This window comes from Neoarius graeffei, chromosome 11, assembly GCF_027579695.1.
Source record: "Neoarius graeffei isolate fNeoGra1 chromosome 11, fNeoGra1.pri, whole genome shotgun sequence".
NCBI classification, from domain to species: Eukaryota; Metazoa; Chordata; class Actinopteri; order Siluriformes; family Ariidae; genus Neoarius; species Neoarius graeffei.
The window spans coordinates 79,053,579-79,077,818 of NC_083579.1; the positions used below are offsets into that span (position 1 = coordinate 79,053,579).

Sequence of the window (24,240 nt, forward strand, 5' to 3'; positions counted from 1 at the left end):
AACATTTTGTAGAACCTCAAAAACAGTAGCTGTGTCCGAAATCACTCACTCATTCACTACTCCCTAGTCACTATCTAGGGAATTCTATATAGAGGACTATATAGTGAGCTCATTGGTAAAGTGAAAAAAAAAGCAAAAAACAAACCCACTTTCGGACACTACTCCGCTGCGCTGTTATTCACGTCATTACTGTCTCACAATTAAAACGTGCCAGATCAGTCGGCTGGTGGGTTTTCAAAATAATAAATACATGCATGTATTTTTGTGATGAATCCATATTATACTGAGCGTATTTCGTACTGTACATTAATCAATCCAAAGTACTTTGTGTCTGCTGCATCTTTCAGTTCTTTTAAACAAGGCTTCTTCTTTGTCACTCCCTTTTTTAAATCAAATTTGAGGCTTTTGATTAATTCCTCGCTCTGCACTGTAACGTTTATTCTTGTATTTTATCTGTCTTATTCTATTTTAGCTTTTTCTCAATTCTCTTACTATTTTTAATTGGACTTGAATGTCTGTTTATAACGTGTTTCTTCTTCCGTCCGTTCACCCCAACACACTACAATATTATTGCCATTTTCGCACCACAGCTTATAAATGTGTCTCGTGCCCGTTGTCATAAGGACAAACAAACTACTGCTATACTCAGTCTAAAATACTTAACGGTCCTTATGAAACAGCTTTTCTTTCAGCGTGACCACAGTGCATGATGGGATATATTGCTTGGTTAGTGACCATCGGCTGTTCACTACTTTTCATGGTGCATTGATTGTGAGATACTATGAGTCCACTATATAGGATGTAATAATTCTCACTATGCATTCGGACAGGACAACAAAATGGTGAACTCACTATATCGTCCACTATAGAGTGAGTAGTGAGTGATTTCGGACGCAGGGTGTGTTTCTGTTCGTAGAGGCAGGATGATCTCAAAAGGTTCCCAAGAACCTCTAATAAATCTGAAAGCCCTAGATAAATCCACCCTAACAGACTTGCATATTAAGCTTGATTAATTTAACATTTTTAAAAGGTTTACTTTTTTAGTTTAAAATCAAACAAAACCCAAAAATAAACACTGTTTGCCGATCACAGTGAGTGCCCTGATGTGCCCTCCGCACATTCAGATTAAAAATAAAACTGTATATCAACAATTTATCCTTTTTAAAAGTTATAATATTGCTAAAAAATACCGTAGGTTTACCTGGGTGCAACCATTTGCACTGAAACCAGATATCTGCCTGTGACGTTAACGGCACACTAGAACCTCATTTACCTTCATTACACAGAGCCATCAAATAAAGGCTTCTAGTTCTAAAAAAAAATCCCCTGCCGCCACTGCTCTTGCTCTCTCACTCGCTCTCTCGTGTGCTCTCTGTTACCCCTTTTCCACCAAATCAGTTCCAGGGCTGGTTCGGGGCCAGTGCTGGTGCTGGTTCACAACTCGTTCAACTTGCGAGCCAGCTGAGAACCAGTTTGCTTTTCCATAGCTCGCGGTGCTAAGGGAAGACACGTCATTACTTCGCTGTATACGTCAGTTACGTCGGTGTATACATCAGTTGTGTCGCTGTATACGTCAGTTACGTCGCTACGTTTGCATAAACCTTGGCGCAAATATCAAAGCAAAAACAACACGGAAGAAGCAACAGCAGCAACAACAATAATAATAATAATAATGGCTGACTTTGTGTTTGTACAGCTGCTGCTTCTCGTCGCTTAAAAATGGCGATCTTTCGCGGTCTTGTTATTGTTGTTGGTCTTAACAACTCTGCCCCCCCGCTGACATAAGCGGTTCTTTCCTCTGGCCCAGCAGAGAGTTGGTGCTAGCCTGGAACCGTTTTTTCTGGCCCCAGACCCAGTTCTTTGTAATATACAGGCTCAAATATGTACAAGTGAACACTCGAACATGTCTTGTATGGATATTATTTGTCAGTATAAAGGAGTTTATTTTGGGGTTTTGTGAATCTTGAAACATCTTACTTTGACATGTCAGTCTTGGTTCATTTTCATTAATGGCTTCCTACATTACCCACAGTAAAGTCTGTTTGACTGCCTGATGCAAATTGGAATTTTCGCTTGCTTCATTCCTCTCTGCCTGAAGACAGTAATGCAGCACGACTTTATTCCTTTACTCTGTCCATCTCCTTCACCCGCCCGTCATCTATACTCTCTGTTCAAACTCATCATCTTCCAAAGCTTCAAATTTCCTGCTGATACCACCATCAACCGAACCAAGCTTGTCACCTCATAGATCGCTCACTAGCTGAGCTAAGCCTTTGTCGTACCTTTGTGTAACGGCGTCTTTTAGCTGCTTTGCTTTCTGGAAGCTTGAGTCCAGCGTTTGCAGTCTGCACCACTTCTACACTGGCTTTCTCTTTAATATGACATTGAACATCACTGGGAAATGTTGAGTGAGGAAAGAAGCTCTTTTGGTTTTTTTGAGGCTCTAACAGCAAAACCTGACTGTTATCACTTCAGTTTGAGATGGCGAGAAATGTTTCTCCTGTTAAATGCCATTGTGTGACAAACATATAGTACCAAAAAATAAATTGGCACCAGATTAGCTAAACGCCTCACAAATATTTCAAGGTAAGCATAATTATACCCCTGCTCCAAAGGGGGGGGGGTATACTGGTTTACCTCTGTCCATCTGTCCATATCTCCGTCCGTCCGAAACACCCTTTTTCTCAGCAACCACAAATCATAGCCACTTGGTACTTGGTATCAAACTTCAGCTTAGGGTTCTATACTGTTTATGCCATTTTCAGGTCTGTCACACATCGACTTCCTGTTTACCGACTAAATGTATTTATGAAACATGTAGCCTGGATTTACAAAATTTTCATAACACTTTTCTCAGCAACTACAAATCACAACTGCTTGATATTTGGTACCGAGCTTCAGCTTGGGGTTCTATACCGTGTGTACCATTTTCAGGTCTGTCACACATCGACTTCCTGTTTACCGACTGAATGTATTTACGAAACATGTAGGGTGGATTTTGACGCTATTTTTCAAGAAGCAAAATGCTATTTCAAAATGACAGTTTACCAGGATGCTGTTCGAAATCCCTGGGGAGAGACGCTGCTCTTTACTTGCTTGTTTCAAGGTTAATTATTTGTTGAAGTCAACATTCATACCGGTAATAAGTGTCCTATTCTTTCGATTGCTTGCATTCTGATATAAGCGAGAGCGGGGGATACGTAAGTGAGCAGTAGCTCACAGTTGATCTTGTTAGTTTCAGCATGAAGGAATTAGTTTTCTAAGTGTGTTGGGCCATACTTAATTTATTTCAAAACACAATCAGATCTTATACATAATACCATAAAACTGTTGATTTTTCCAAACATCATCTGGTGTTTTGTAGAAAATGGTATTTGATGTGATCTGTGAGTGTTTTATGTTATCCAGCTGGGAGACAGCTGAAATGGATTTGAGGTATTTTAGGTATATGGATCGCATGCTTCTCTCTTACCCAATGCCAATCTTCCACAGCTTTGTAGAGCCTGACCCAAGCCACACTCTGGAGGAGCGTGTGGTGCAATGGTACTTCTTTCAGCTGGACAACAACCGCAGCCATGACATCAGCAAAAAGGAGATGAAGCCCTTCAAACGTTATGTGAAAAAGAAAGCCAAGCCCAAGAAATGCGCTCGCAAGTTCATTGATTACTGTGACCTGAACAAAGACAAGGCCATTTCCCTGCAGGAGCTGAAAGGATGCCTTGGGGTCAATAAAGAAGGTGAATGTTATGAAGTGAATCCGAGGCAGAATTAAGGATGGGCGATTAACTTTATTGTGAAACTTGAATACATTTTCATGATACGCAAGATATCACGTTATTTATGTCTGTTTGTTAGGATTTGCTAACCAAAAAACAAAACAACACAAAATGACAGTTTTACTGGGTATTAAAGCTTGAATTCGAATATTATTGTTTCTCATGGCAGTAGTTCATTCATGGTTAATAGATTAATACTAAATCTATTTAAAAATGCTGCTCTGGAACAAAATAAAATATAATGAATGATAAGGTGTAGCTTTTTGTACAAAGAGGTGTTTATTAAAGAGACTCCAGGGTATCAGTAACATTTAGTTCTCAAGCATAGAAAAGTCTTCAGGACAGAGGAATTTGTGCTTTCACAGTTTTTCTCGGTAACATGTCAGGCTGCAAGAGAGAGATAAAAGAGAGGCTGGGACAAGAAAGACTGTTCAGAGCTGTTATAACATAAGTAATAAGATAAATATAAGATAACTTGTTTCATTGGCATTCCATAAAACTAATTATTATCCATACAGGACACTTTTTCAATGGAATAAAAACGTGCTCTATTCCCTTCTAGCGGATTTCATTCATTTGGTTTGATAGCATGCAATATTGTGAGCATATCGCTTATCCTATGTGTATTACGTCACTCTACCCAATGGAGAATGAGTGTTGAATATGGTTTACGATATTGCACGGCTGTCAAGACAAAATGACGTCACACGTCAGAGGAGTAAAACTTCCGTGCTAGTGAGCGACTGGGACAATTTGTAAACAAACATGGCCGCCAGGTTCGCGTCATTAAATATGGAAGAGTTTGAGAGAATTTTGAAAAAGAAAGACGCGTTGAACACCCGAAAGGAATGTGCATGTATAATAATAATAATAATAATAATATTGTCTGGCTTTTTTTCGTGGTCTATCAGATATATTCCATTCAGCTACTCATCTTCGACTTATTCAGTATCATGCTCACTGAGTGGAATATATCTGATAGACCACTCAACACCAGCCAATATTATTTAAATGTTACTAGAAATTTAATTTAAAAATGTCATTGAAAACAGCTGTGGTGTAAGAAGAATAAAACATATTTATATACTCATTGGCCACTTTATGAAGAACACCCATCCACCTGCTGTTCTGTTTTCTGCAGTTCTCTAATCAGCCGATCCCTCAGCAGCAGCCCAGTGCATCAGATCACACAGATACAAATCAAGAGCTTCAGTTAATGTTCACAATGTTCAAACATCAGAATGGGAAAAATTGTGATCTCACAGTGAAGTGTGACTTTCTTTCTTTCACTGTGGTATGGGTGCTGGTTTGAGCCAGATGGACTGCTGGTTTGAGTATTTCAAAAACTGCTGATCTCCTTCCTGGGGTTTTCACACACAACAGTCTCTAGAGTTTACGCAGAATGGTGCGAAAAACAAAAAACATTGAGTGAGTGAGCGACAGTTCTGTGGGTGGAAACAAACGCCTTGTTGATAAGAGAGGGTCAGAGGAAAATGGGCAGATTGGTTCAAGGTTTTTTTTTTGCCAGGAAGGATATCGTAACTCATATAATCAGTCTTTACAACCGTGGTGAGCAGAAAAGCATCTCGGCATGCAACAGCAGAACAGAAGAACACAGTGGGTTCCACTCCTGCAGCCAAGAACAGGGATCTTAGAATCAACAACAAGTTCCTATTAAAGTGGCCGGTGAGTGTATAACAGGACATGCTGTTCTAAGAAAATAATGAGCTTCGTCTCACATCACACCACTTCATAGTTGATTATTTTCCTGGAGCAACATTGCGGGGGTTTTTTTTCACTACATAATGCAGATGTTCACTGTTTTGCAAAATTTGCACTTTGAAATATGAATTATGGTGTGGACTAATTAAATAAATAATGTGACTTACGTTAATTCCCTTACCTTAATGTAAGGTGTTATGGTGAAACAGAAATGATGAAACTAACAGGGGGAGACGAATGGAATAAGAACGTTTTCCAAGGTTTCCTGGATGCTTAGGAACGACAGGACATTAAATGTAGTCACAGTGACGATTTTCATCATGCGGCTAGAAATGGACGCTTACGGAAAATGACAGCTAGTCTTGCAAAACATTCCTTGGGTTCTACAGTTTTACAGACTATATGGGTTATGTAAGTGAATATAGTGTATCTCTCTCTCTCTCTCTCTCTCTCTCTTTCTCTGTCTCTCTTCTGCAGGTACTTCAACAAGCCGCAGCAGTGAGGGGACAAGGCAAGGAACTAATTTGTTCAGTAAGGCCCCACTAATCGCTTTCACTAACATGTGCTTGAGTGGCTGCAGATGGCTTCAAATATAATCCGTTAACTTTCTGAATCACTAACACAGAACAGAATTTCAGCATGGCAGTGAAGGATATGGTGTTTCTGCCAATCCAGTGCAGAGAGAGAGAGAGAGAGAGAGAGAGTGTGTGTGTGTGTGTGTGTGTGTGTGTGTGTGTGTGTGTGTGTGTGTGTGTGTGTGTGCGTAACCGAAAATGGCAATTACTTTCACATTTGAATATTTTTGTGTTGTCATGAAGATGCTTCATTTTTTTTTTTACATGACAGTGTTAATATGAATATTTCATGCTGAAGAAACATAATGTGGGTAAACACAGCGTGACGTGACATTGAGCCATTCAGCTCACCTCAATGGCCCAGTCTATATGGAGTAATGAGGTAGTGAAATTACAGGAGACAGGGTCATCATGTCTGCCTGGGAATAATTAGTCCTTGCCCTGAGTTGACCTGACCATACAGGCCTGTCAGAGGAGGATGCACCTGTTTCTCCATTCAACACTCAGTGTGAGGTTTAATCCAACTTTTAACTTCACATGTCTTAGCTGTCCTCGCTCATTAATCCAAAATCACTGGCCATGGTACGAATTATTCCGTAATTTGTATTGGATTAAAACAGGTCTATGTTTGGAAAGCGCTCGCTTGTTTTCTTCTCCTTTACAGATATGAAATGACAGTCTGTTTGGAGTGAATGTCATGTTTCCACTGTTATAAATCCCAAATTGTGAGGATATGATTTCTAAAATAAGCACTTAGCAATCAGGACTGTGGTTTCTGCTAAGTCAGGTGTCTGTCTTTCTGTCTGTCTGTCTGTATGACTTTATTTTCTTTTAGAATATATTGCAGGGGCAATTAACTGTGATTCCACAAAATCGAGTCGTACATGAGCTGATAGCTGACGAGGCGCGTAGCCCCGAGTTGTCTATAATCCATATACGAGGAGATTGAGTGGAATAACTGTTATTCGATCCACATTCACTGGATTTTGAGAAACAGAGCATTTTTATTTTTTGCAAATTCGATAAATTAAAACTTTTATACAAAATGTCCGAGGCAGCACGGTGGTGTAGTGGTTAGCACTGTCGCCTCACAGCAAGAAGGTCCTGGGTTCGAGCCCCGTGGCCGGCGAGGGCCTTTCTGTGCGGAGTTTGCATGTTCTCCCCGTGTCCGCGTGGGTTTCCTCCGGGTGCTCCGGTTTCCCCCACAGTCCAAAGACATGCAGGTTAGGTTAACTGGTGACTCTAAATTGAGTGTAGGTGTGAATGTGAGTGTGAATGGTTGTCTGTGTCTATGTGTCAGCCCTGTGATGACCTGGCGACTTGTCCAGGGTGTACCCCGCCTTTCGCCCGTAGTCAGCTGGGATAGGCTCCAGCTTGCCTGCGACCCTGTAGAACAGGATAAAGCGGCTAGAGATAATGAGATGAGAGATGTTCTTACCATCAAATATGTTTTTTTCCATATTTTGTTGCTTTTTTTGTTTGGTTGGTTGTTGTTTTTTTGTATTTTGGGGGGTTTTCTTCTTTTTTAGGCAGTTGGCAAACTAACTTAAAGGTGCATTACTGCCATCGACTGGGCTGGAGTTTGGAACAGGAGATATTGGAGGGAAAACCAAAAAAAAATCTATATCCTTTTAGCTATTTCTGTTTCTTTTAAATACTTGATAACAATTTGGGGGGGGTTCTATTTTTTCTTCTTCTGCTTCTTCTTCTTCTTCAGGGTTTTTTTGGCGGTTGGCAAACCAACTTAAAGGTGCAGTACCGCCATCAACTGGGCTAGAGTGTGAAACAGGAGATATTGGGGGGAAAAACAAAAAAAAATCTATATCCTTTTATCTATTTCTGTTTCTTTTAAATGCTTGATAACAATTTTTGGTGTTTTGTTTTCAAGTAGAGTCTTTATTTCGTCCTCCGTTGGTTCAGCAACATGCGCCGCCATTTTGTTTTTCTCTACTCATGGTATATAAGCTGATATCCTAGTAGTAGAGTAGCCAATCAAAGCGCATGATTTCTCATATCCAATGAATGTGGATAGAATAAAATGAAATAGCAGTACATGTCTGGATTGCATGTAGGAAAATGTGGCGTCGAAATATGTACTCGAGACATCATCCTCCTCCAGCACACTGTGAGGAGGGGGGATTATTCAGAGTTCAGGCTTTCCAATATTTATTAGCAGCCTGTCTGTGATTTTTATTCACCCTATCGGAAGGCTACAATTCAGATTTGTCTCATGTCACCTGTTATTTTTTATTTCTTAAATCACACTGATTTCATTTTATTTCTCTGGACTGGGGATAAACATTTCATATTTCAACCTGCCCAGAGTAATTTATGTAACACGCTACTGTGTTCTTTTCACAAGCTTCTCTCTTTCCCTGTGAGTCTGTTTTTCTCAGCCTGAGAATCTCTATCATAGTTCGGTGGTTACTACGTGATGACAGGTGATCAGCCCACTGCACTCACTTCTCCTGTGCCTCCAGTGGTATCGTCTCGTTATTAGGAGTGTTGTGTCTGTTTACCCTGGCCTGCGGGCTGTATTGGGTCCAGCGAGGCCTGAGCTCATGTGTTTACCCTGGCGCTACCTGCCTCGCACTGAAAAACAGTGGCTGAGAAGGGGCATAACGTCAGGCACGGCAGCATATGGTTAGAGTTGCCAGGATAAATATCAAGCTTGTTTGGACAGCCAAGGGGGGGTTTCTTTTGCCCCCAGTCCACTGGTTTGCTTTAGATCCCCGTAGACATGCATGCCTTCTCTAGCACACACTTGGGGATTGATAAATTGGTGCAAATGTCTTCTAAAAGACAGTTTTATGTCAGTTCACTGGAGCACGCTGAATTGAAAATTGATGAGCATACTCAAGGTTTGGGACGCACTGCTGCCAAAATATCTAAGACACGATGAGAGCGAGTGCCCGTTTTCCTGAATCTGGAAGCAGCTGAAGCTAAAAGTGACTTTTTTCACTTTTTTTCTGTTTTTGAGCACTGTAAGGATGTTGGCTTAAAGCACCATGTTGTATCTGTAGCAATGCCACCATTCCCACAGTGAGTAGCTGACTTTACACCTTAAAATCTCTCACTCAATTTATTATGTTGTAAAGATTTAGGAGGCTGCTGCCTTGATTTGTGAAATGAATCGATGAATAGATGATTTTTCTTGGCTCTGTTTTCTTACACTGTCAAAAGGAACAGATGGGGTTTTATTTAAAATGGGCATGTTTTATAATTGTCTGCAGATTTTAAGAAAAACAATCTAACCTTCTTCCTTGAAGAGATTGATTAGACATTGGATAATCAAAGTTTGTAAGTACAATGAAGTTATGTCAAAGAGCCATATTCAAAGTAGTGAGTAGCCACAGGCTTGCGCACTACTCAGACACTTGAGACGTTGGCTCAAGTGAGGAGCGGTATGAAGTCCAGCAGCAGCACTGTCTGACAGTTTTATGTAAAGGCAATACATACAGGTACTCAAACAGGTTTTCCTCCAGAATTGCCCTGTATTTAGTGCCATCCATCTTTCCTTCAATCCTGACCAGCTTTCCCGTCCCTGCAGATGAAAACATCCCCACAGCATGATGCTGCCACCACCATGCTTCACTGTAGGAATGGTGTTCTCAGGTTGATGGGTTTGTGCCACACATGGCATTTCCCCATGATGGCTAAAAAGATCAATTTTAGTCTCATTTGACCAGAGAATCTTCTTCCATGTGTTTGGGGAGTCTGCCACATGCTGTTGGGCAAACTCCAAAAGTGTTTTTTTTAAACAATGACTTTTTTCTGTCCAACCTTCCATAAAGCCCCGCCCTGTGGAGTGTATGGCTTAAAGTGGTCCTATGGACAGATACTCCCATCTCCGCTGTGGATCTTCGCAGCTCCTTCAGTGTTATCTTTGGTGTCTTTGTTGCATCTCTGATTAATGCCCTTCTTGCCTGGTCTGTGAGTTTTGGTGGGCGGGGCCTTCTGTTGTCAGGTTTGTAGTGGTGCCATCTTCTTTCCATTTTGCTATAATGGATTTAATGACGCTCCATGGGATATTCAAAGTTTGGGATTATCTATTCTTTAAGTTCGTTTCTTAAGACACGTATTTTTTAGTATGTTACCTCGTTTGTTAACAGTTTCGGCGAACACTTCCGCCTTCTTCAAAACAGTCACCAGATGTCGAGTGGTGACGTGCCTTATCAGCTGATGTTACTCTATGGAGGCGTGAACGTCCCGCCCAATTTGACAGGTAGTCCACGCCTCCTGCTGTCAGCTCGCTGCCCCAGGACGGCGCTCCAGGTGTGTGACAGCGCGTACGCTCCCTCATCCCGGTTCATCGTCCTCTGCGCCCGCTTTCGTATCTCCACTGCCTCCAAAATCCAACGCTGGTATCTATTCTCTTCAGCGCGAATGACTCTGGCCTCTTCCCAATTCATAATATGATTTTGTCGTTTGCAGTGGTCTGAAATGGCTGATTTTAAGTTTTCTTGGTTTGCTTTTTCTTTTTCGGATCTTGTGAGTCTTTTTGTTGTTTCTTTTTCACATTCTAATTGGTGTTCTTTCCTGCGAGTGTGGAAGCATCTGCCCGTTTCACCAATATAGACTTTATTGCATGAACGGCAAGGGATTTCATATATGACATTGCATTTATTGTCCAGTTGTATTTTGTCTTTGGGGTGAACTAGCAGCTGTCGGAGGTTCTTGTATGGTTTGACCGGGGTGTTGATGTGGTATTTCCTCATGGATCGTTGGATGCGTTCTGTAACTCCTTTTATGTATGGTAATGTGACAAAGCCCCGGTTTGTTTTTTCTGTGTTTTTTCTTTTTGTTTGTTTGTTTTTTTCCTTTTTTGGTGTCTGCAATTTTCCTTTTTGTATTGCCCACGGTGGATATTGGCAGTTTTTTAATGCCTGTTGGATGTGTTGTTCCTCCTCCTGTCTGTCTTTCTCCTCTGAGGTAACATACTAAAAAATACGAGGTAAACGAGGTAACGAGGTAACATACTAAAAAATACGTGTCTTAAGAAACGAACTTAAAGAATAGTTATAATAATCAGACATAATGAATTTTCACTACATATCAAAGTTTGGGATGTTTTTTATAACCCAAATCTATACTTCTCCACAACTTTGTCTCTGACCTGTTTGGAGGCTCCTTGGTTTTCATGTTGCTTGCTTATGGCCCTTTTCCACTACCCTTTTTCAGCTCACTTCAGCCCGACACGGCTCGCGTTTCGACTACCTTAGAGCAGCACGACTCAGCTCGCTTCAGCCCTGCTTAGCACCCAAAACTCGCACGGTTTTGGAGTGGGGCTGAAGCGAGCCAAACCGAGCTGAGTGAGGCTGGGGGCGTGAGCAGACACTCCCCTGTGCACTGATTGGTGAGGAGGAGTGTCCTCACATGCCCACACACGCCCCGCGAGCACGCTGGGATCTGTAAACACCGTAAACCCGGAAGAAGAAGAATTACGAATTACGAGAATTTCTGAAGCCTTATGCGCCTCGCCTCATCTATACGCTCTTGCCAGTATCTGTTGGCGTTGTCGGTGACAACAAGCCACAGCACCAAGACCAGCAACACTAACGAACCCATGTCCTCCATGTTTATTGTTTACTCTCCGGGTCGTGAGACTACCGCTTAAAAGATCACTGATGCCACTGTTTGCGCCGCCTAACGACATCACGCGACGTCCACCCACTTTCGCTAACTCCACCCAACGTGTCCACCCACTTCCAGCCAGCACGGTTCAGCGCGGTTGTAGTCGAAATGCAACTCCAACAGCCCCGCTCAGCTCGACTCAGCCCGACTCAGCACTGCACGGCTCAGCCCAACTCAGCCGCGTTGGTAGTGGAAAAGCGGCATTAGTAGTGTTGCAGAGTCAGGGTCCTTCCAGAACAGGTTGATTTATACAGACATCATGTGACAGATCATGTGACACTTTGATTGCACACAGGTGGATCTTAATCAACTAATTATGTGACTTATGAAGTGAATTGGTTGGACCAGCTCTTATTTAGGGGTTTCATATGAAAGGGGGTGAATACTTATGCATACTCCAGATTTCTGTTTTTTCATCTTAATTATTGTTTGTGTCACAATAAAACAACAATTTTCACCTTTAAAGTGGTCGGCATGTTGTGTAAATCAAATGGTGCTAACCCTCCAAAAATCCATTTTAATTCCAAGGGGGATTACTACTTTTGCAAGACATTGTATGTCATGCACATATAACATTTTGGATATTGTAAATACACTCAATGACAACAAAACCTATGCAGTGCCAATGGCAGGCAATAGATGCATACAGTAAATACAGCACTAATCTATTAATGTATGAATAATATTTTCCCTGTAAAATCCACAGAAATGGTTTTTAAGACAGCATCTTAAATATAAACGTTGCGTTTTATAAATAATAAGCAATTATTATAAATAAATGACACACTGAGTGGGCTCTAACTATAGCAGATGAACACTCAGTTGGCTTACCTTTAAAACTTGGGCAGGAGAGAGGATCAAATTAATGAAAATATCAGCATTAATTAATTGAAAAATCAAAATAGCAAATGAAACCATGATTTTAAACAGATTCATTTTGTGATTCCCTGACCTCAATTTACTGGAGTGGTCATGGCATTAATGTGTAAATAATTAACTGTCGTTTCGTTATATAAAAGCAGGAAACTCATGACAATAGATGTGGTGGGGTTTTTGTTTCATCCCTGCCTAAGCATCATACTTTCTTCACTGTACTTCTAGATCATCATAAAAAAAAAACCGGGATGTCCACAAGTACCGGTGACCAGTGTTTTTTTCTCCGCCTACACAGACAGTCTGCGCCGGCTACTCGATCCCAGAAAGAAAAAAAAGCCCTTCTCCTTTCAATGTTCAATCAATTTATATCATCTCTGCTTCCCATAATTTGCTGTAAATCCAATTATTTCACCACGATATTGTCTTCGATTCGGGTCATGACTGGAAGCGACGCCATATTTGTTGATTGATTCTTGAGCTCTGATTGGTTGAGCTGGGCCACATGACCACGCCGTACGATAGCATATGTAGTTATGTTACAGAGCCAGGCAGCGTACTACAGAGGGGAACTGAGAAAACCAAGCACACACACACATCTGGAGGGAAATTTCATACATATTTTGCAAGTATTTTTCAGGGAAATGGTGAGTAATTTATTAGCTGAGAATGCACCAGAAGTCACCAGAAGGCAGGTAAATTTCAAAAATTTCTGTCCCCCAAACCCATTAGCGTGCCTTTGGATTCCAGAGCCACCTACTCCTTTTTTTTTTTTTTATAGCTGGCTACTTCAGATTTTGTGGAGAACCCTGTTATGGCATAAAGCCATGTGCTTGTCCCTAAAATGAACCTTAGTACCTGTGTAAGCTGACTCTGAATACGAGGAATTTTTTTCCCCATGTAACTTTTGAACTCAGGTCACTGCTATGGCCCATAGTTGTTTTTTTTTTTCTTTCTTTTTTTTTTAAACATATCTGGGGTTCTTCATGCGTCATGCTGGCAGACTTTACGATGATTTCAGCAGCATTTCACATCACCGTCCCTATCAAACACCACATTCCTCCTTTATCACAGAGGAAAGCCAGAGCACTAAACACACTAATTGTTCCCCTGCAGAGGGGCAGTTTAACTTTTATGTCTTTACTGAAAATTAGGAGGCCTATTAAAGCAGGGTGGCCGATTCTTCCAGGTCATTTCTTTTTGGGAGTTACTCGTCCCTCTTGCTCCCTCTGAAACCCACCTGTCCTGCACATTTCATTACGCATTCTTTCGCCTCATTGTTAGTGTTCCTTGGTGTTGCCAGGTATCGACAATGTGCCCCTACTTTAGGGGTTTCTTAGAGAGTGATCATAAGGATAGATGTGAGTGACTTTCAGATGCTGGAACATCAGCAATGTGAATAATACCAAAACCAGGAGGCAAATCTGATCTTGTTTCTGAGGTTCATTGGGTTAGAAAGTGTGTGGCTAGCGTTGCCAGGATAAACATTAGGCTCATTTGGACAGCCAAAGGGATGCTTGTGTTGGATATTGTACTTGAAATTGTTAGTGGATGTGAAGTGCTTCTTGGCCTTATCTTTTATCAGTGCTGCATTATTTTACTTTGTTTCTGTGCTCATAGAGACAGGTTTGTGGGGGTTTTGTCTGGGCATTGACCTCATTGCTAACTGGGATACTTATAAGTTCCAGAAATATTGGCACACTTTTTAGATTGACGAATAGATGTTAAGCAAATTTTGCCAGTTTATTGGTGACTAAATTGATCACATGGTAAAATTATGACATTTTAAATTTTGTTTACCCAAAAAGTGAAAAGGGAGATTTCATGTCAAAGGTCTGTCACAGTGGTTCTCAAAGTAGGGACTACTTGGGGTCCATGGAACATAGCCAGGGAGTTGATGACTTAACAAAAACAGTTTGAGAACTGCTGGTCTGTCAGAATTTATTCTATCCACATTCACTGGATATGAGCAATCACGCACTCTGATTGGCTACTCTACTCCAAAGATATCAGCTCATATACCGTGAATAGAGAAAAACAAAATGGCGGCGCGTGTTGCTGAACCAACCAAGGATGAAATAAAAACTCTACTCGAAAACAAAACCCCAAAAAATACAAAAAAGCAAAAAAATATGGAATGAAAGTATTTGATGGTAAGAACTTTTTTCTTCTTTTTTTTTACAAGAATTATTATTTTTATTGCATTTTTCACAAATTGCTCCTGTCTTTTCTCCAGTTTGTTTACGTTCTAAGCAGAAATGATTTTGTCGGACGTTTTGTATCAAGTTTTTATTGATCAAATTTGCTAAAAATAAAAATGCTCCGTTTCTCAAAATCCAGTGAGTGTGGATAGAATAAAAGTTATTCCACTCAGTCTCGTCGTACATGGATTATCAGCTCACGTATGACTCGATTTCATGGAATAACTGTGAAGTAGCTTGACTGTAATATTTTGCAAGTGATGGTTTTATGTGCATTTGCATGTGAAATACAAGACTTTGAACATCTGAATAATTGCAATTAATTTTTTTTTTAATTTAGAAATACTTCACAACATAAACTGGTACCTGTTGTATATTCTTACTGATACTGAACCTATTTTTAAAAGTGTGCACTCTCAATAATGTTAAAGTAGGTACTACTTTAGAACGTGATCATTTTACTGATAGTTTAGCGCAACATTTTGTTTATTACTGACATCAAGTAGCTGAAACCTCAGGTCTGTTTACTGAAGGAACACTGATGGGTGTCAAATCGATCTCGTCCAAAATTCTTCGGAAGTCAGTTTTTTCAAGAACATTACAATACCTTACTCGACAGCTTAACCCGTTTACTTAACCTTAACAGTTCGATCTTTTCATACAAATTGGCCATGTTGGCAAAACCAGACCCTTAAGCCGGAGTGTCAGCGTGAGTGTCAGTGATTCAGTCAACTGTGTGTAGTCGTTTTGCACTGAGCCGTTGTGTGCATGGCTCTAATCACAGATCAGCACTCAGGTGAGGCTGTTCGAAGGCACAGCGGATCTGGTTTCTCCGCTTTATCAGATGATCGTGTCCGGGGAGCAGCTTTGTGTCCTTAATGGTGCAGTCATTTCACCACTTTCCCCTGCTGAATGAGGAGAGTCCAAAGTGAACTGCTTCTCTGGAGCCTCTTAATTGCCATAGGGGACTGGAGCTATAGAGGAGACTGAGTGCACAGACACTCAGATCTTACAAGAACTAGTAGACAAATGAGAACTCTCAAATTCTCTCCAAAAATCTCCTAAAGGCCATCACACTAAATAAAGGACATAAAAGTCGGGTTATCTTGTGAGCGCTCAAATATATAGTTGTGCTCGATAGCACTGTCTGTTGTGATGCACATTCAAAGCATCTACATTTCAGCTAAGATAGTGTAAGCAGTAAATCTGGCCGGTGTAATAAAACACAAGCATACCGGTATTTGACTTGGAGCACACCTGCGTCACCCCACTCCCCCGCAGAAGCCTGCTGTTAACCTTTCGTTCTTCTACACACACTCATGCAGCCATGTGATCGGCTCTCCAGGGCCAAAAACCCCTCGACTACACATGCCCTTCCCCCACGGGCTATGAAGCTCGGCTGGAACTCTCCCACTCCTGTCTTCAAACGCCACCTGTAAGCAATCTGGGCTCCTTACCCAAGTCAAGCCCTCTATTTCCTCCTCTCTCCAGCTTTACTGTGATTAATGGACGCAAAAGGAGTCCCATACCCCATGCTACTGACTCCCGCAATCCCCCTAGTAATGTTAGATTGATTTTGTCGTATGTCATACTCTGCAGTGTTTCATGAAATAAAGTGACTATGAAAGAACAATTATGATTCTAATATGTAACAGTGTACAGAATTGAGTTTATAGGAAACATTACAAATATTACAGTTTTGGTGAGTCATAGGGTTAAAATTTGCACCTTATCTTACAACTTCATATCTGTGAAAACAAATATTCTCATAAACATTGATATGAAATCAGTTAATTTGTATGAATCAAACTAAATCAAACCATTATTTCATTTAAAGCTGTACTGCCTTTCAGAGTTTTCAAGTTTAGGTCATAAAAAGAATCTTCCCCGACACACAATTATTTTTGTTCAGTGACCGAAAGCTACTGAATTCGAATCAGAGATTTCCAATTTTATTAGTTTATTTTTTTAAAATAGAACAATCAATGAATTTAGAGTGATGTGGCCCTAAATTCTCGGCTATTTTTTCCTGCTTCACCATGACCCAATTCAAGATACTACGTCATGCATCACATGGTGAGCTTTCCCTATTTGCGCAAGGCATTGTGGGATACAAATTTGAAACAGGAGAGAAAAATGGAGGATGTGAGTGTGAGAATGAAACTTGAAAGAGCGACTACAGTAACAGAAAGCGAGAAGAAAAGACGTTATGTTTTATACAAAGGAAAGGAAACGCAGGACCAAACTAATAAATATGGGCGCTCAGCGAGCACCTCGGTGTGATCAGCTGTTCGTTTAGCGACAGAATGATGGAACTGTCAGTGCACGCTCAAAGGTAAACCTGTAGATGGCAGTAATGCAACACTGTGGATGCCAGCTGCCGTAAAACCCAAAAGAAGAAGAAGGTAAACCTGCGCATGCGCACACGGACTTCCTCTGTCTGCTTGACTGCGCGAAGTGAGTGATTTCATGCACATTATTTGCTTTAATCCCCTCAAATTAAATAACTTCCCAGCCACAGAATGGCCTGATATTTTGTGAGATATTACAGAAATAAACATATATCACAATCACCACATTACAGACAGAACTAAATTTCACTGATTTTATGAAATCGAAAGGCCGTCTAGCTTTAAATTCATATGGCTGTTTTATTCTCAGTTGAGAAATACTAATGTAAGGTATTAACTTATATTTCCTTCAACAAGATTCCATCAATGTTCAATAACAAAGCAAACAGAAATAAAAAACTATGCTATGAGGATCTACAGTATGCTAAAATTAGCAAACAATAAACATCAGTAATAATCAGGCATGTAATGATATATGTGATGACAAATTGTGATGCAAATTTATGCCGATTCAAATCAATGGAAAAAAATTATTGTGATTATTATCAGGCTGCATAATCTCTTAGTTTGTTCTAGCTGTAATTGAATTGTTTAGACAGCAGGGGTTGTAACATACAATAGTGAGAATGCATGTGACTTCACCATAGGTGGAAGTAACACAGCTCAAATGCCACGAAAACAAACAAACAAAAAAAAAAACAGATCTAAAATGGGAAAGAGCTGTTGTGTGATTGATGGTACAAATAGATTTAACAAGAAATCGGAGTTCTTTTTTTTTACAGGCTGCTGAAAGCTAAAGAACAGGAAGTAAATGGAGGGAGTATAAATGTTTGTAAAAGTTTATTAAAAAAGGCTTATTTGTTATTAACTTTTTCATTTTTAATAAAATGAATATTTCAGGTAATAGGCTTTGATATTTTACTCCAACCGTTATAAATGTGGGTAAATTATTCTCACTTATTACGAACATGAAACAAAATGACTTTTATTATTTAACAAAAGGAATATTTAAGTTGATAAAGAATAGGAAAATAAATTTTGCATATTTTTGGTAATAAAATTTTATTAATTTAATATAAAAAAATTTGTGTGTGGGGGGGGTTCAAATCATGAACTCAGTCCCATGAATCGAATCGAATCGAGTCGTGATTTGGGTGAAATATTACATGCCAAATAATAATATAACATAAATAATGTTAACGATGTTTACAAATAATGATGTCTTCAGTAATAAGCAATAGAATATTTTGCAGACATTATTGAGGCTGAATTGGAAGGAATGAATTTTAGTAAGGAAGGAATAAAACACTCATGGGTTTGCTGTTACGGGAAATAAATAATCAATGACATGTTGGTGTCATGCAGCCCACCGTGAAGCTCAGTTTCTGTCTCCACACCAAAGTTGATTATTTTCCAAAAAGCAAATGATTTATTCCTCTTATACCACAGCAATTTGTCAACACTAACCACGATTTATATACTAAAGAACAGCATATTCTACTTTTTGTGTAGTTACATTACAAGCATTTAATAGACGCTCTTATCTAGAGTGATGTACAACACATCCGGAGCAGTTGGGGGTTAGGTGCCTTGCTCAAGGGCACTTCAGCCATTCCTGCTGGTCTAGGGAATCAAACCAGCAACCTTCTGGTGCCAAAGCTGCTTCTCTAACCAGTAGGCCATGACTTCCCCATGTTCCCACCAGTTACGGTTACATCTGACAAGCAGTGTTGTAGTCGAGTCACTAAACCTCGAGTCCAAGTCCAGTCTCGAGTCCCCACTGTTCAAGTCCGAGTCAAGTCCAAGTCATTAAAGAAAATTTCGAGTTGAGTCTGAGAACAAAACTCCAACTGCACCATTTGACGGCAGCTATTTCAGCACCATTAACATGAGTTTGTTCCTGAACATGCCGTATGAACAGGTGAATGTGCTTCTCTTTATCAGGGAGTGTGAAGTATTCTGTCAGAGATGGTTGGGAGACGGATGTAAGTGCAGAAGGTGTGTTTATTAATACAAGTGAAGACGGTAAACAATCCAGAACAGCAGGCAAAATCGTAAAACGGTGAAACCGGCACTGGGTCGAGCGAGACACAAACAGGCTATCGTAGACTCGGCAGAATCAAAAACAAGAAACAGGAAATCAGGGATCAGGAAACCAAACAAGGATATAAGGCTCGGTAATGTATCAGCAACGCAACTCAATACTTCGCAAAGTAAGTGTGTTTTCACAGTTTTTATATCGGCGTGCTGATTGCGCCTTAATCCTGTGCAGGCACGAGTCATTTATGGCGCATGTGAGAGTCTATCTGATGCATGTGCCAAGGCGTGCAGGTGTGACACTCTTGCATGAAATTAGTATAAAAATTAATGTAAATATAAATATCTTAGGGCGGCAGGATGGTGTAGTGGTTAGCGCTTTCGCCTCACAGCAAGAAGGTCCGGGTTCGAGCCCCGTGGCCGGCGAGGGCCTTTCTGTGCGGAGTTTGCATGTTCTCCTCGTGTCTGCGTGGGTTTCCTCCGGGTGCTCCGGTTTCCCCCACAGTCCAAAGACATGCAGGTTAGGTTAACTGATGACTCTAAATTGAGCGTAGGTGTGAATGTGAGTGTGAATGGTTGTCTGTGTCTATGTGTCAGCCCTGTGATGACCTGGCGACTTGTCCAGGGTGTACCCCGCCTTTCGCCCGTAGTCAGCTGGGATAGGCTCCAGCTTGCCTCCGACCCTGTAGAACAGGATAAAGCGGCTAGAGATGATGAGATGAGATAAATATCTTATACCAAATTATTATGGCATGTTACAAAAAATAAAGAAAAAATCCGAGTACTCGTCTCCGATTTACGAGTCCGAATGCAGTTAATGTACGAGTCCGAGTCCGAGTAATCAGTGCTCAAGTCCAAGTAGAGTCATGAGTCCTTAAAATTAGGGCACCAGTCGGACTTGAGTGCTACAAGCCTGCTGACAAATACCATGTAGTTCATGTTTTATAAGTGTTTATTAACCTACACTATGCAGGAAATTAAGCTATTTTAAGAAAGAGTGTGTGTGTGTGTGTGTGTGTGTGTGTTATCGAGAAAATTCAGATAATGTTATGTGAATAGGGTCTTCAGATCCAGTCTCAAACAATTCCTTGCTTAATCTTTTGCCTGTTTTACATTATGATATATTTGGATGGTAGACTGAAAGTACAGTACAAATGTCAACACTGAATAAATGATGACGGTGTGTAAACCGGCAGCTCCGGGGGGTCAGCAGGCAGGACACAGGGTCGAGAAATAGTGAGTGAGAGAGAAAGAGGATGAACATAGGAAGGTAGAGGCTGAGAAAGAATTACGGCGTGATCACAGGAGAAAGATATGTTTCCCACATGACTTCCGAAAGGGAGAGAAGGTTATCTTATCCTCCCATGTTCAGCCACACTCACATACCCACGCATGCAAACACACGCTATGTGCACGTCATACATTCTTCATGGAATCCTGTGCATCTTGGGAGCTGCCTTCAGTTATCTCATCCTGTACGTGTGGAAGAGCTGCGACTGAAATGCTTCTGTAGTGTCCTTCTCATCACATCACCCTCTCTCTATTTGTCATCTCCAGACAAGATGCGTGTGTGTGTGTGTGTGTGGACTCGCCTGGGAAAGGCAGAATCAGCGATGCTGCTGTCTTGTTATGCGATGCGCACTGAAACAAACACACCACTGACTCCTATTTTTTTATCCTGTGTGTTCCCAGTCGACCGTGTAGTGTGATGACAGAAGCTTCCAGAAGATGAGCCAAGAAAAGAGAGAAGACAGGCTGACAACTTGAACAGAAAAAGCGAAAAAAGAAAAGAGGTTCCTCGAGAAGAAGAAAAAAAAGCTGATAACATTGGAGCCAAAATATTTGCACTTTCTTCTCCCGTCGGTAGACATTTGCTCTGTCTCTGATTTTGTTGTAAACATTTTATGACGGCTGATGTAAGTTGACAAAACTTTGGATAAGAAAATGGCACTCGTACATGTGGCTGACTGCCTGCTTCAACACGGTATAAGTGCGTGTGTGCGTGTGTGTGTTCAAGAATACTAAACTCACAGCGAGGTCTAGTCAGTATTATACACCACAGCAGATTTTTTTTAATCACAAACCTTTCGTGTAGTTTTCTGAACTAGCGGTCGTAGTTGCACATAACCAGTTTGTTTTTATAAGATCACTTAAGACTATACTGTATGTACAGCATTTGGACTAAACATGAAAAGAAAAACGGTTTGCCTGCACAACATGGTTTACACCTTCTGTGTACTTAATCATAAGCCTAATACACACGTTATTTCACTAGCTGCAGGTTTAAGCATATACAGTGTGAGTCAAAAGTTTGTACACCCCTACTCATTCTTAGATATTTCTGCATTTGGACTATTTTCTACATCAAAAGTATGAAATAACATCTGGAACATATATAGAATTATGTGATAAACAAAAACGTGTGTTTTGTTTAATATTTTAGCTTCTTCAAAGTACACACCGTTAACCTTGATGATGCTTCACACACACAATTGGCGTCATCTTAACCAGCTTCATGAGGGAGTCACCTTTCAATTAACAGGTGTGTCTCATCAAAAGTTAATTAGCGGACGAGTTTCTTGCCTACTTAATTCGTTTGAAATCAAACAGCAAATAATAAAAATACAGTAAATAGTGGTGGTATTCAACACCACAACTGTAGTAATCCATACAGTATTATATGAAGAACTGCTCAACTAAGTAAAGAGAAATAACAGTCATTACCTGAAGGCATGAAGTGACTTTTAATTTAAAAAATAAAGGAAAAAACAGTAAATTAGAAGGCGTGTACAAACTTTAGACTGGAACTGTATATCAAAAGACAAATTTTGTTTAATGACGCTATTTGTAACCACTTTATTAGGAACATACAATTATCCAATCAGCAAATTATGTTTAAAAAAAAACAGCATTAACAGGTCAACAACAACAGCATTAATAATAATAATAATAACTAGATAGAGATCGTGACTAAAGTCACAGTAATTTGCATTAGCTGACCTTTGTCAATTCATGGTCAAGGAAACGTTGCGCCCTGCTGCCCTGAAAAAAAATACTGATTGAAAAAATCATGAACACTGAGAGGGTTATAAGTGATTGAAAAAAATCCCACTTTTCATGGATCATTCCAGCGCGGTGATCCAGATCAGCACCAAAAGTCATAGCGACATGATTCATTCCAGAGGTATTCTTCATGTGAAATTTGGTGACGATTGGTTGAAAACTGAAGGAGAAATAGCATCCTAAAAATGTTACGAGAATAATAATAAGAGAAAGAAAGTCGAAAGATCCTGAATGAGAGTTACAATTTGCGCTAATGCTGCTCGCGCAAATTAATAATTTCCACGTGACTTGTTCTTATCCACAGAAAATCTATGACCAATTCATTCTTTGTCTTTAAAACAACTGTAAAAACTTCATAACACATGTATAAGATGAGAGTAACATTTCTGTAATAATTCATGAACAGTTTATCAGTATTGCAACACAATGTAGAAAGTAAACAGATTTCTTTCTTTCTTTTTCTTTCTTTCTTTCTTTCTTTCTTTCTTTCTTTCTTTCTTTTAACCTAAGGGGAAACAATATGCTAATTTCCCTGGTAACATCTTTTATATCACAGCGTGTTGCAGAAACTGGTGCAAACACTTAAAAAAAAAAAAAGAAAAAGTTTGTTTGGTGTCTGTGATAAAATGTCCCCTCTATGAAACTCATATGACTTACGGTGAAAGCAACATCAGCGAGTTTCTCTCAGGTTTCATTTCCAGAGAAATCGGTCGTTTGCATCAGACACAGCAGCATGGTCACGGTGTATCATGAATTTATTTGTAAATTCATATAATACATCGGCAGCATGTGAGAATATCACGTGACATCTATTACCGGCTTTAGCTGTCATTATTTACGAGCCTGCAGGATCACACACTTTTACTTTTTTACTTCATCTTCAAGCGGACACGCATTGCAGGATGTAAACCGTCTCAGCTTATTAAATTATTAACGACTTGCAAAGACAAAGAATCCATCTTTCTGTGTTTACCGAAAGCGATTAAAAAGCTGATGTGGACGTAAACACTGCTTAAAATGGAAGTAAATCTTTTCCATCAGATGCTCTTGGCACCTCCAGCCACCTAAAACCTGTGCTCTCAGTTTTTTTTTTTCTTTGACCAATCATTCTCGCTCACAGCATGTTTAAAAACAAAATGTACGCCTGTATCTTACATAACATTATGCATTTGTTATATGTGTGACGTATCAATGGTAACATTATTCTTTACATTCTTATAGGCATTTAATCAATGCTTATAGATGTGTTACGAAGTCCTTATGTAGAGACTTTAAATAAAGAATTAGAAAAGTAAAAGAAGATCAGAATATTAGAAAAATATCCCAGAGGTAAAAAGAACACCATGTGATGTGATCGAGGAAGGATGGTGTGTGCGTGCGTGTGTGTGTGTGTATGGAGATGTCCTTGGATGTGATTGCTTTGGCTTGCGAAAGGAAAAAATGAACCAGTGAAGTTGTAAATATGTATCATATGTGCTTTTTGGTCTTTTAAGTTTTTCAGCATCAGTCATGCAGCGATCTTTTTACACACAGTTTGTTTTGCGATCATTTAGAACCTCTTTTGACTTGTGTAATTAAAGTGTTTTGCTCTCAGCATGAGTTTGTTTGAAAGTTTGTTCATTCCATGTCAATGCCTATGTGTGAAAATACACATTTGTAATGGAATTTGTCACGTGTCTGTTTATTTTAGGTTTTTGAACAACATATTCATTTGTCATGTTTACTCACTCGCTTGATGTGGCGTGAGATTTCTCATTTATGAGAAAACAGCCACTGTGAATGGCTTCTTCATGTAAATGAGAGCAATTTCAAGTATTCAAGCTTTTTAGAGATGATTAAAACTAGTCCTTTTATTTAAATGATGCTTGACTTTTATTTAATTGACATCGTGTGACACACTGAAGCCGAGCCTGATGTTCTGTTTGCTATTTAGGAATGGAGGTATTTGTCCGAGAGTGCGTCTTTGGTTTTATATTAATACACTGTTTAATCGGTTAAGGACAACATT

General features: G+C 40.0%; 1 protein-coding gene across 5 annotated transcripts in view; it reads left to right on the forward strand.

Moving 5' to 3' along the window:
- Positions 1-23,831, forward strand: part of smoc1 (SPARC related modular calcium binding 1) — a 125,339-nt gene extending 101,508 nt beyond the window's left edge. For 4 of the 5 annotated variants that reach the window (XM_060934738.1, XM_060934741.1, XM_060934742.1 and 1 more), the window contains 3 exons: positions 3,493-3,737; positions 5,976-6,009; positions 20,862-23,831. In XM_060934738.1, coding sequence (XP_060790721.1) covers positions 3,493-3,737; positions 5,976-6,009; positions 20,862-20,901 — 319 coding nt within the window. In that variant the 3' untranslated portion in view covers positions 20,902-23,831. Of the gene's footprint in view, positions 1-3,492; positions 3,738-5,975; positions 6,030-20,861 lie in introns of all 5 variants that reach the window. The other variant, XM_060934739.1, reaches the window with a different exon arrangement.
- The last annotated feature ends 409 nt before the right edge of the window (positions 23,832-24,240 follow it).